General features: G+C 41.8%; 1 protein-coding gene across 2 annotated transcripts in view; it reads left to right on the top strand.

Annotated features, from left to right (window-relative positions):
* GALNT1 (polypeptide N-acetylgalactosaminyltransferase 1) overlaps nt 1-5,757 on the top strand; it is a 91,505-nt gene extending 85,748 nt beyond the window's left edge. For both annotated transcript variants that reach the window (XM_058677167.1, XM_058677168.1), the window contains 3 exons: nt 21-119; nt 574-708; nt 3,857-5,757. In XM_058677167.1, the coding sequence (XP_058533150.1) occupies nt 21-119; nt 574-708; nt 3,857-4,003 (381 nt within the window). In that variant the 3' untranslated portion in view covers nt 4,004-5,757. The remainder of the gene's footprint in view (nt 1-20; nt 120-573; nt 709-3,856) is intronic.
* Nucleotides 5,758-13,766: the final 8,009 nt, after the last annotated feature.

Raw genomic sequence — 13,766 nt, 5'->3', positions numbered from 1 at the left:
GATATTTTCATTATTTGTAGATTCGAAATGTGGAAACAAATCAGTGTCTTGATAACATGGCTAGAAAAGAAAATGAAAAAGTTGGAATTTTTAATTGTCACGGTATGGGAGGTAATCAGGTGAGTATCTTGGATCTTTAATGGGTATACTTTTTTTTAATTTGCTCTTGCCTTGTACTTTTTTTTTCCTGTGACATCGTTGAGAGAATAGGTTCTTACCATTTAAGTGAAAATATAGGTGAATGAAAGTGGAGGTGGCCTTCACTATAGTGAAGCCCTAATGAGACGTGTGTTTCCATTGGTAAACTACAAAGATGAATTGTGCTGCTTTCAGTTGAGCAGCTGGTAGACCTCAGCAATACTCAGTGTACGCAGAAAACTCGGTCGTTTTGCTCCCCACCGTGTATACTTAATACCAACTTCTGAGTCATTTTACTCCCCGTTATTTTAAATATAAGGCCCCAAAATTATGTATCTTGAAGTACCTGTTTTTATCTGTACCCGTTATTGAGCATCTAAAACACTTAATTTCTTTTTATTGTTAAAGTTTTTTTGGTGCATGTTTGTTTGACAGGTTTTCTCTTACACTGCCAACAAAGAAATTAGAACAGATGACCTTTGCTTGGATGTTTCCAAACTTAATGGCCCAGTCACAATGCTCAAATGCCACCACCTAAAAGGCAACCAGCTCTGGGAATATGACCCAGTGGTAAGTCATCCAGCCACCTATAGGAATAAAATTACAGGTACTATGGAGGCTTATTTACATACTTTATAACTAAAGGAATGAATCTTTTAGAATTTTTTCTCTTATTTGAAAGGCAGAGTTACAGAGAAACAGGAGGGAGATAGAGATGTTCCCACTGGCCACAACAGGCAGAGCTGGCTGGTTCTTCTAAGTGGGCGGCAGGGGTCCAAATACTTGGATTATTCTCTGCTCCTTTCCCAAGTGCATTAGCAGGGAGCTGAATCAGAAATGGGACAGTTAGGACTTAAGCATGTTCATACCATAGGCAGTGGCTTAACATGGGATTCCACAACCTTAATCCCAAGTAAAGAACTTTTATAGTTTCAATATGGGTCAAACACTTGATATTCTAAAGATTGACAGATTACCAAATTGAACATTCAGGTAAAATACGAGTTTTAATTAGTAACTTTTGGGCCTGGTACAGTAATCTAGTCGCTGAAGTCCTCACCTTGCATGCACCAGGATCCCATATGGGCGCCGATTGTAGTCCTGGCAGCCCTACTTCCCATCCAGCTCCCTGCTTGTGGCCCGGGAAAGCAGCCAAGGGACGGCCCAAAGCCTTGGGACCCTGCATCTGTGTAGGAGACCAAGAAAAGGCTCCAGGCTCCTGACTTCATTTGGCTCAGCTCTGGCCACTGCAGCCACTTGAAGAGTGAATCATTGGACAGAATTTCTTCCTCTGTATATTGGACTTTGCAATAAAAATTTTTTTTAAAATAAAAAAAAAAATCCTTGATAATCTTTACTAACTATACATATTGTAAGAGGAAAGTTTTCTGGTTCTTGGTGAGTTTTCAGTGACATAGCAAAACTGTCCATATTTACTTTCCTTTGGAGCCTCTCCCTCAACTCACTATTAATTGTACTTTAATAGAGGTATTCGACAGGTACTAGTTCAGGAAAAGCACCTCTGAAACCTCCCCCTTTCCTCATGTCTAGCTAGTCTTTCAGCTTGTACTTTGGCTTTGTAGTTCTGGAACCAGCACCAACGGCTCCTGTGTTTGTGCCTCATTCCATTTCCACTTAGGAATAGCTTTGCTTCTTGCTTCACTTTCTACATGTGCGTCTCACTTTTCTCTTGCTGTATGTCAGGGTAAGTGGCCAGCTGGCACTCGTACCTCTGGGTGTCCTCCCATCCTGACCAGACACGGTATAGAAACAACTCCTTAGTGCAAAGCCAGGAGCACCCCAGTCCCTTTTTCTTATTTTCTCTGTAGCATCCTGTAGCATCTACTCTTGCTAAGCAGATGGTATTTTTAAATGTATATACCTTTGGATGTAGTATGGTCTGGGTTCTTCACCTGGCTTCCTGTTTGTTCCATTTGACTACTTGGCTTGCTCTGCTTCTGTCTCCCCACTGACTGGAGATACTGTCCAGTTACAACTTTGGCTTCCTTTCTTTCCTGTATGTTATGGATATTGAATAGGTGCATGCCTACCCTGGAGCAGTAAACTATGTCTTTGATGTGAGTTCATTTTAATGAATCTAGATAGCTGAAAAATGCATTTTTAAAACTGGGATGTGTTGAGAAAAACTAGCTGTTCATCTACATTTTGCATTGTGCTTAACTCTTATTTGTAGCAATCCTGAACGTGGGCCTAATGAAGGACTCTCTGCAGGGACTCAGATGCTTGGGAGTTGGAGTCCCTGTGCCTTGTTGTATCTTACACAGACTAAGCAGCAGTTTGCATGCAGAACCATGGCTGTCTGGCCTCTAGTTTCTACTTAGGGTGCCTCTGGACATTGCTGATATGCTGGGTTTAGCAATAAGTATCATTTACTAAGTATGTGCTCTGGATTAGACATCACTTTTAAGTAGATTAGGTCAGGATTTCATCACCAAAACCCCTATGAGATAGGTATTTCAGTTCTCTTTTTGTAAACGAGGAAACTAGAAAGTGTTGAATAGGGTTTACGTTTTTCCTTAGGCTCTCATAGTTGGATCAGATGGATCGCATCTGGAATTCACTGTAGGAATATGACGGCAAAGCTTATTCTCAACCAATAAACCTTACAGCATCTGCATGAAAAAGGAAGAACAACCACATCCACACCAACTTTGTCCCCGATTCTATAGTGTCTGTTTAAGAGTACTATACCGAACCCAAAGTCACCGTTGATACACCAGCATATCTTGTTGCAGATTGCCGCTTTCACCACAGCACAGAGTAGAGAACTAACAGCTGTTAGGTTAGGTTTAAAACTCAAGGTGGTTGAGAAGTTTCATGAAAGTATTTGAGAAGAGAATCATATTAGAACATAAAAGAACTTGTTAGAGATGTTAATACTTATAAGATGGTGCTTAATGCATATTCTTACAGCTGCCTCAGAGAACTTGATGGGACCAGAGCACATTGTCAGAATCATTAGATTGAGAGTTAACAGATGTACTAACAACTGTTATCCTAAAAAACAGGACAGAAGCCTGTTCCTAAAGAAGTTCATAGGAAGATACTTGTGTATGTCTGCATCTATCGGCTACTTAGTGTGCTTTATATTATGTGTACCTCACAATGCTTAACTATGCAACATCATTTTTAAATGAAAAATTCTAAGTTATCCAGATTACAAATCCAATCTTAATTACAGTTCTTGTCCTTCTGCACTATACCATTGATGTTATAAAGATAGCCTGGGTTTTCTGTAGAAATAAAAACAAGGTGGTTTTTATAAATCTCAAGCATTCCACTACTCTTACTGCAAAAGAACCCAAGTTTCCAAAAATTTGAGCAACAGCCTCATGGAAACAATCTTAAAATAGCCCTTTGAAAATAGGTTGAGGATCCTAAATTAGGAACCACTAATCTGGTCCGTCTTCCCTCCCGCCCTCCCCCCCCCCCCCCCCCGCCCCCTGTTACAGAATTGAATTACAGTGTTACAGAGCCGATGCCAGAATTAGTACTTAGATTTAGGTCATCTAACTGCAAAGATGAGGGTACCCCAATGAACCCCTGGACCTTTCTCCCTCGCCATTGCTCTTAAGACAACTTTGATGCATACATTTTTCTGTTTTCTAAATTATTTTTTCCAAAATCCATTGTTTCCACTGAATAACTTAATAATCCTCAAAAATGATTGGTTTTCATTTTGATTTGTCTCTTTCAGAAATTAACCCTACAGCATGTGAACAGTAATCAGTGCCTGGACAAAGCCACTGAAGAGGATAGCCAGGTGCCCAGCATTAGAGACTGCAGTGGAAGCCGGTCCCAGCAGTGGCTTCTTCGAAACGTCACGCTTCCAGAAATATTCTGAGACCAAATTTACAAGAAAAGAAAAAATAATGGTTGACTGGGCTACCTCAGCATAACATTTCTGCCACACTCTAAGTAGCAAAAAAGGAAAAGTGCTTTCCTCCTCAGCAGGATGTAAGGTTTATCAGCCATTAAAACTCAGACTCTCCTAGCTTTTCACTAGCTGTGAACCAGCCTTCCTGCCCAGGGACGTGAGACTGTGCACTGATGTTTACAAGACTGAACGTCGTTCATCAAGAATCATGGTAAATAATAGACAGTGAAACAATCAACAGAATGTGCTTTCTAGAGAGCTACACCTTTTATGGTTTGCTTGCACATCAGTAATTTCTACTGAATGTGCTGTCATAATGAAGAGATTTCCAAGGGTTTTTTTTTTCCTGATTAGAACTGGTTGCCAATATATTAAACATTGAAATAAAAATAAACGAAAAAGAACTGGAACCAGATTGAGAATCATGAAAACATTTTTACAATTAAAGGAAACTATATTAAACAGGGTTTAAAGGAAATTAAAACAGAGCTATGAGAAGTACAATTTGTTATAATATAGTATCAAATTTCTATATAGATTTTATACCTCAGTGGGGAAAAAAATAACTTGATTCCAATGACATTCATTTTGTTTTCATCTGTGATAGACATGGATGCTTTTATTTTCCTTGGGGTGCTGAAAAAAAAAAGCTCTTTGAACATAGTTTTCTTTCTACAGTGTTTATTTTTTTTTCCTTTTTGGTTTGTGGGATGTTGGAATTGTAATTTTTAATTGCCTTCTAAAATTGAGATTTAGCATAATGTCTAATCTCAGCAAGTTCAAAATCCCAGTTGCTCTTGTGTCAGCTGGCTTATCCACACAAATTTCCTACCACATTTTCAACTTCTTGATTGAGCTGATTATGCTTAATACCCAAGATCCATACTACTGTACTCCAGATGCATTTTCACAGCAATAAATCTTCAGTTGTTTATGATTCCACATAACAAAAGGCCTACAGAAGCAAAATATTGTTTGGGTATTAGGAGATAATCTGATGGGTTTTTTTGGAAAAACCTTTTCCACTCCATACCAGATGTACTTCGTTGTAAAGTGCATATTTAGATCAAATTCTTGAATTGTAATGTTGATCTGCTTTTTTAATAAAATCATCCTGAAATGTTCAGTTGGCACTTTCTTGATGAGTTAGCAAAAGAAGTGCAGCTGTTACTCCATTTACTAGTCCTGCATTTCTTCCCTAAATTCTATTTAGGTTTGATTGATTTTTCCAATTTTCAGTACCGCAAAATCACCTGAGTATTAAAAGCTAGTTTTTTAATTTCATGAAATATCTTTGTGACTTTTTTCCTGATAATGTAGATGTAAGACAATTCATTGGCGAAACTACGTATGTTTTCCCATTTGTAAGATTATATTTAATGGTTTTTGTTTCAAAGATTCTTCACTGCAGGCAGTGCTCTTTCTTGTGCCTAAGAATGTTTCTGAACGTCATATCACTAATGATATTTGCCAAGTTGAGTGTACACAAACTTCCTTCTATTCTATTCAAATTAGTCAACATCAAGCACAAACGGATGCTATAGGGTAAGGTTCTAGGACAGAATGCAGAAACTGTGTGCCTAGTACTTTGAAGTTAAACCGGTGCTGGGTGGGATATTTTCCTATTCCATGAGTTCTGTGTTCATTCTGTCTTTGGTAGGCCTAATGACTGAATAAATCAGATGTCTAATCAATAAATTATTTTCATGCTCAGAATTTCAGGTTTTTGTACTCCAGCATATGATCTTACTCCTTATTGTAAGAAAGCTCAACAGCAGTGTGATTTAAGGTTGTGTTGTTTTGTTTTTAAGTGGGGAATACAAGTGACTTAATTCATGGGTACTTTTAGAACAGATAATCCCATTGCCTTTATTTTTCTAATTAAAGAATTCCTGAGTACTTTGAAAATATAAAATATTCCTAAGTAGTTGTGCCTTATATTGGTTTTATGTGTAGTTAATATGAATCCCTGTTCATGAAAACTATATGTAGATTAGGTAGCTACTGTGTTATAAATCAAATTGGAAAGAATGAAAAAGTGAATAAAAAGATGGGATTAGTTATTAATGAAAAATTCATAAATGTTACAATTCAAAGTAACTTGAATCTCATAAGTATATTCACTCCCAGCCCGATCCCAATGTGTGTGTGTCTGTCCTCATTTGGCATTCTTGAGAAATAGGGTTTTACTCCATGTTCTGCAGATGGGGAGTACCACATAGGTCATGTCCTCATCTCAAAACAGCTTCCTGTGGCATGCTTCTCATCTTCAAGTAAGTACACGAGGAGTAGAATTAACTCTAGTTACATATTCAAAAAAAATCAGAAGGTAGTGTACCTGAGGTGATGACAAAGGCTGACTTTCTATAAAATTGGAAAACAAAGATCTGTGGCATTTCTTCCATTTCTTAACGATTACCAAAATAAGACTAATATGTGAAACTCAGTTGTACAAATTATATGCTGGTATCCAACATTGAGATTAAAACTTAACATTTGCAATAGGGCCCAGTGCTGTGTCATATCAAGTTAAACCTTCACCTGCGTCACTTACATCTCGTGTGAGTGTTGTTCAAGTTCCAGGTGCCCCACATCCAGTCCAGCTCCCTGGTTTTGTTTTTGTTTTTTAAAGATTTATTTTATTTTCATTACAAAGTCAGATATACAGAGAGGAGGAGAGACCGAGAAGATCATCTTCCTTTCAATGATTCACTCCTCAAGTGACCACAACGGCCAGTGCTGTGCCGATCCAGAGCCAGGAGCCAGGAACTTCTTCCAGGTCTCCCACACGGGTGCAGGGTCCCAAGGTTTTGGGCCGTCCTCAACTGCTTTCCCAGGCCAGCTCCCTGTTAATGTGCCCAGGAAAGCAGCAGCAGATGGCCAAGTGCTTGGGCCCCAACACCCACATAGGAGATACAGAAAAAGCGCCTGGCTTCAGACCAGTTAAGCTGCAGCTGTTGTGGCCGTCTTGAGAGTGAACCAATGGATGGAAGATCTTTCTCTCTGCCTTTCAAGTAAACAAATAAATCTTAAATCTTTTACTCTGTTTTAAATTGTACAATACAATTCCATAGGCTCTGGGATTTCCTCTACCCTCTCCTCAAGTTCCCTTCCCCCAATTAAATCATTTTTTTAGAAAAAGACACCACTTTTGAAAAATATAATAGCATAAAGAAGTCAGGAATCTAGCAAAAAAGTTATTTAAGACTTCTGTAAAATAGTGTGAGACAAGTGTAGAACACAATAGACATGCTGTGTTTATTAGTTGAAGGACAGAACAATGCTGTTGGCTGACCTATTAATTCAATGAAATTAAGATTCCTTGAAGCTGTCTTGTAGAAATCAAATACATATAGAAGTGCAGCAGTTCCAGTCAGGGGAATGTGGAAAAAAAATAAAATTCAAAGACTGCATTTCACCAGTGTCAAGACTTGCTCTGAAACTGCAACGATTAGGCGTATGGTATTACAACAAATAGTTCAATAGAATAGAGCGTCCTGAAATAGACCACATGTATGTGGTTCTTCACAACGAAAGTTGAGCAAGTTAGTAAAAGGAGGATTTTTTCCCTATTTGAAGTAGAATAACAGACTGAGGGAAAAAAATGAGTGATACCTCCTTCATTCCATATATAGCCATAATATAATCCAGTCAAAATGGATTATAGGTCTATGAAGAGCAAAAGAGCAAATCTTAGAGAAAATGTAGAATCTTAAGTGACCTTTAGGTATGCGAAGATATCTAAGACACAAGAACTATTAACAAAAATGATGAAGTATAAATTAGATACTTCTCAGCAAAGATACTGTTAAAGTGGAAGAGCAAGCCATAGCCTAAGACAAAAAACTTAAACCATTACACAGATATCCATGTCTTCCCAAATGAGTGATCTGGATACCTACTTCACAGGAGCTAGGTGAATATACAGCTAGCACAGAAAAGGCGCTCAGCATGACTCATGAGGGAATGCAGAGCCACATGGAAGCCCCTGCCTCGTGGGAATGTGGCACACCCGCGGAAGTGTGCAGTGGAATAAATAGTATCTTGGGAACAGCTTCTCAGTTTCTAAGGTGAGCATCTGCATATTCTGTATGCTTGTTCCTGTAAGGTTCATACAGGAATATTCCTAGAACTTTGATTTTAATAGTTCCAAACTAACTGGCAAATATCCATCAGCAAGTTAATAAATAATGTTGATAGAGTTGTGATTGGTTTACTATTAAAGAATGGATTATTGATTCAAACAACAGTATTAAAAACTACTGAAAAAAAGTCAAACTCAGGAACAGGTAAGACCCATCTAGGCCAGTTATCCAGTATAGACTGAACCAGGTTATGAAAGAATTCCCTGGAATGACGGGACAGTTCCATGTCTTGATTTGGATAATGGTAATGTATGCAAACACATACATGTTTCTAACTTTATTGAGAAATATTTTTTGAGCTAGTTACTTAGGATTTTATTTTACTCTATACACTTCAATAAAATAGTAAGGAAAATGATGAAGTTACCGATCCTGCTGGCATCAAGTATGTCTAAAAAAAAAGTACCCTGCTGCAAAGCAGAAATACTGAGCTCATGTGAAGTATGAAAAACCCCTAGAGGGCCCAGCGTGATAGCATAGTGGTTAAAGTCCTCACTTTGCACATGCCGGGATCCCATACGGTTGCCGGTTCTAATCCCGGCGGCCCTGCTTCCCTTCCAGCTCCCTGCTCATGGCCTTGGGACCCTGCACCCACGTGGGAGACCCGGAAGAGCTCCTGGCTCCCGGCTTTGGATCGGCACAGTACCAGCCATTGCGGTCACTTGGGGAGTGAACCATCAGACACAAGATCTTTGTCTTCCTCTCTGTATATCTGCCTTTCCAATAAAAATAAATCTTAAAAAAAAAAAAACCCTAGAGATAAGACTTGTGAAAAGCAATAAAGCTACTAAAACCACAGTAACGACCATTAGATATAATGCTAGAGTTTCACAAATAGAAGTTCAGACCTTAGACCTGTTCAAAATGAGGGAACTGAACTCAGGATGTGCTTAGCATATTCAAAGGAGCCATAGTATTCATGGAAGCATAGTTGAACAGGCTGTCCTCCTGGGCCAGTGTTGTGGCCCTGTAAGCGGTCACCTGTGATGTTGGCCTCAGTTGCCAGTTCAAGTTCCAGCTGTTGCAGGTATGGTCCAGCTCCTTGCTTAAGATCAGGCACATTACCATGGAGCTAAATGGGGAGTGGAGCTGCCAGTTCTAGAGCTGGCTTCTTGGGCTGCAGGTTAACTTGCTATGCCACAGTGCCCCTTCAGAAACTAAGATGAGGTAATCAGAACTTATAATGAAGAGGAAACTTAATGCCTTCATGAAGCCTTCAGATCAAGAAAAATTAGATTTGTAGCGCTTACAGGGCCTAGCCAGCATTGCAGCACAGAGGGTTAAGTCAGTTTGAATCATGGCTGTTCTACTTCCAGTCCAGCTTCCTACTGATGTGCCTGGGAAAATAGCATAGAATGAATCAGCTGTTTGGGCTCTTGCAACCCATCTGAGGAAATCACAGCTGTGTTCCAGTCTCCAGCTTTAGCCTGACCTAATCTGAGGAATGAACTAACAGAGGAAAAATCTTTCCTTTGTTGCTTTTTGAAATAAATCATTGAAAGCTATTAGAATGAAACACAAACATCAATCTAGGTTTCCATATCACAAAATCAGATAAGTCTAAAGAGGAATCACTATGTGAATGGTAATGGGAAAACATCAGTTCTATCTGCTGGCAATATGAGACTAAACCTTAGTAACCTTGAACAAAACAGGTTTTAAAGAACAAAGTCCTGGGGCCCGGCGGCGTGGCCTAGCGGCTAAAGTCCTCGCCTTGAAAGCCCCGGGATCCCATATGGGCGCTGGTTCTAATCCCGGCAGCTCCACTTCCCATCCAGCTCCCTGCTTGTGGCCTGGGAAAGCAGTGGAGGACGGCCCAATGCATTGGGACACTGCACCCGCGTGGGAGACCCAGAAGAGGTTCCAGGTTCCCGGCATCGGATTGGCGCACCAGCCCGTTGCGGCTCACTTGAGGAGTGAAACATCGGATGGAAGATCTTCCTCTCTGTCTCTCCTCCTCCGTGTATATCTGGCTGTAATAAAATGAATAAATCTTTAAAAAAAAAAAAAACAAAGTCCCAGAAAAGTGAAAGAAAAAGATGAATTGTAGAGGAGTTGACCCTTGTTAAAGCGCTAGCTGGGGGGCTTGGCAGCGTGGCCTAGTGGCTAAGGTCCTCGCCTTGATCCCATATGGCCGTTGGTTCTAATCCCGGCAGCTCCACTTCCTCTCTATCTCTCCTCCTCCTCTCAGTATATCTGACTTTGTAATAAAAATAAAATAAATCTTAAAAAAAAAAAAAGCGCTAGCTGGGTTGGACAATAGCTGTTCCCCAGAGAGCATCCTCGCATGAGCAAGGTGCTGTGGCTAGGGATGACGTAGAAACTGCAGTATTATTTGACGAGACTGCATCCTTATTTGTGAACAGACAGACTGGAAGGAGTCAGAACCACCCCCACATCTGCATACAAACTCAGACTCAGCGAATGGGACGAAGTTCGCACAGAGTGGGATGCCGTGAGGACCAAAGGGAAACATCTGAGAGAGAGCTCAATAGCTGTTGCCCAGCACCAGGAATGCAGATTGGAGTTCAAATTCTTCAAAGTCAAATGGGCTTAATAAACACTTAAGATTGCCTTGGAACTCAAAAAGGGCATGTGTAAAAATAAAGACCATTTCTGAGGTGGTAGGACTATTCCTAAATTCAGGTGCAAAATGGAAATAGATCACATCTAGCAAAATGTGAAACCAAAGTCTACAACATAAAAATTGTTCTCCAGTGATTCACTCTCCTTGTATACAGCTCAACAATCCATTCTGCAAGATAGAGAATCAAGAGTCTCCAGACCAGCCTTGAAGTGCAGCGAATTGAGCTACCACTTCAAATTCGCCCAGTTAGGGTCCCGGCTCTGCTGCTTCCAATCCGGCTTCCTGGTAATGTACCCGGGGACGCAGCAGGCCCAGGTGCTTGAGTTTGTGCCACTCCCACGGGAAACCCAGATGGTGTTTGTTTCCTTAGACTGACTCAGGTCTAGCTGGCATTTGGGGAATGAACCAGAACCGAACAGATGAAAGATAACTCAGTCTCATTCATCTTCCTCATCTCCTTTTTCTGCCTCCTCCCCTGCTTTTTTAAAAAAGGGGTTTTCCTGTGTATTTTTTTACGATTTATTTTTATTGCAAAGTCAGATAGAGAGGAAGATCTTCCATCCGATGATTCACTCCCCAAGTGACCGCAATGGCTGGTACTGTGCCGATCCGAAGCCAGGAGACTGGAGCTCTTCCAGGTCTCCCACATGGGTGCAGGGTCCCAAGGCTTTCGGTCGTCCTCTAATGCTTTTCCAGGCCACAAGCAGGGAGCTGGAAGGGAAGCGGGGCCACCAGGATTAGAACAATTTGGGATCCCGGCGCGTTCAAGGCAAGGACTTTAGCTGCTAGGCCAACGTGCCAGGCCCTCCTGTTTTAAATAAAAAACCCAGAATCTTATCTCTAAGAAACTGGCATTTGGGGCCCCAGCATGATGGCTTAATGGCTAAATTCTCACCTTGCAAACACTGGGATCCCATATGGGTGTTGGTGTGTGTCCCAGCTGCTCCACTTCCCATCTAGCTTCCTGCTTGTGGTCTGGGAAAGCAGTCAAGGACAGCCCAAAGCCTTGGGACCCTGCACCTGCGTGGGAGACCCGAAAGAAGCTCCTACCTTCAGTTCAGCTCAACTCTGGGCATTACATTCATTTGGCTAGTGAACCACCCGAGGAAGATCTGTTTGTCTCATTTTGGTAAATCTGCCTTTCCAGTGAAAATCACTTAAAAGTGGCTTTTTACAGAAAGCCATAGAGACCCTCCATCTTCTGTTTACCAGTGAAATGCCTACAACAACAGGGGCAGGGCTAATCTATCCTAGTGTGTGGATGGCAGGGACTAAGTACTTGAGCCATCTGCTGCCTCTCAGGGCATCTGTTAGTGGGAAGCTGGACTGAAAGTGGTTAGTACTTAAACTCGGGCACTCTGATACGAAGGCATTTCAAGGGGCAGCTTAAACCCATAGTGTGACAGCGCTCACAACATGGCTGTTTTTGGAATAGTCAATAAAAGCAGACAACCAGCACAGTACATTTGTAAAGCTGCTGCCTGCACCACCAGCATCTCATACAGGCACTGGATCAAGTCCCAGCTGCTCCATTTCCAGTCCAGCTCCCCACTACTGGCCTGAGAAAGCAGAAGATGGACCAACTGTTGGGTACCTGTGAGCCATGTGGGAGACCAGGAGAATGCTCCTGGCTGCTGGCTTCAGCCATGGTAGTCATGTTAGGGCTGAATCAGCGGCTGGAAGATTGACTGACATCTGTGACTCTCCTCTGTGTAACTCAAATCTCTAAACAATGTAGAATTAGTGTGTTCTTTAAAACAAACATTTTAAATATACAGATAGAGATACATGAATGTACTAAAAGAATTTTAAGAGTTCTACAGACAAAAGTATTTCAAAAAATTCATGCAAAATGGAATTAAAATATAAGTATTCTGGTGCAAAACACGTTTGTAACCCATGAACATAGGGTCTTCTTCAAAATGGTCATGGAAAGTGCATATTAAAAAAACATGAATGGGGCCCAGCACAGTAGCCTAGCGGCTAAAGTCTGCCTTGCACGTTCCGGGATCCCCTATTGGCACCAGTTTGTGTCCTGGCTGCTCCACTTCCCATCCTGCTGCCACCTGCTTGTGGCCTTGGGAAGCAGTCAAGGATGGCCCAAAGCTTTGGGACCCTGCACCCACATGGGAGAACCTGTGTATTTGTCTTTCCAATATAAAAAAAAAAAACAATTTCACCAGTGACTAGGCAGCCTTGGGGTCCTGGGAGCTCATGCTGGGAACTGGTAGAACAGGCCTGGTGACTCATGGTTTAGGTCCAGGAGTGGGGTCATGGAGGGGAAGGGGCTAGGGTCCCAGGCTGGCATGCTGGCATAGAACGATGGTAGACTAGACTTGGGGACTCATTAACATGCTTGAGTCCCAGGTGGGCAAAGGGGTAGAGTCTGAGGCCAGTACATGTGCCAAGGACTGCACCTGGGGTCCTGGGGAGGTGGGAAGGGCTTCAGGCCAGCACACCACCAACCAGACCAGAAAACGGCTGGGAACCATCTGCTACTGGGTGCAGTGACTGTGGGTTGATTGGGAAAAGGTGTATAGGATGTGTGGGAGGGGAACCACGGAGGGAGTGCATTACAGGTGAGGAATGACTTCTGGGGGACTTCAGCTAACAAGGCCACTGTACTTGTGTGTAAGCAAGGGTTGAGGCCCAGAGGTTTCAAGGAGGAAAACTGATGGCTCTTTCTGGGTCAGAACAGTGCATCCACCCACATGGGAGACCTGAGCTGGGCTAGTAAGCATCAACCACTGTATACAGGTATACATAAAAGCTAGGACTGGGAGCCCACCTGCCAGAGCTGGACTGTAGTTCCCACCAGCAAGTTTGGGGAAGGGGATAGGTAATGTTAAGTTGAACCATGACACGTGTGATTCAAAGCCTGGGTGTTGGTCAGGTAAGGCTGCTCCACTTGGCAGGTGTGTGGGTTGGCCCTGGGGCAGCAGACTGGGCAGGGCACTTATTTCATAGTACTTTGTCATAATGTCATAAGGCAACCCCT

Source organism: Ochotona princeps, chromosome 18, assembly GCF_030435755.1.
Source record: "Ochotona princeps isolate mOchPri1 chromosome 18, mOchPri1.hap1, whole genome shotgun sequence".
NCBI classification, from domain to species: domain Eukaryota; kingdom Metazoa; phylum Chordata; class Mammalia; order Lagomorpha; family Ochotonidae; genus Ochotona; species Ochotona princeps.
Note: the sequence above shows the minus strand (reverse complement) of the source record. Positions and strands in the feature narration are given on the sequence as shown.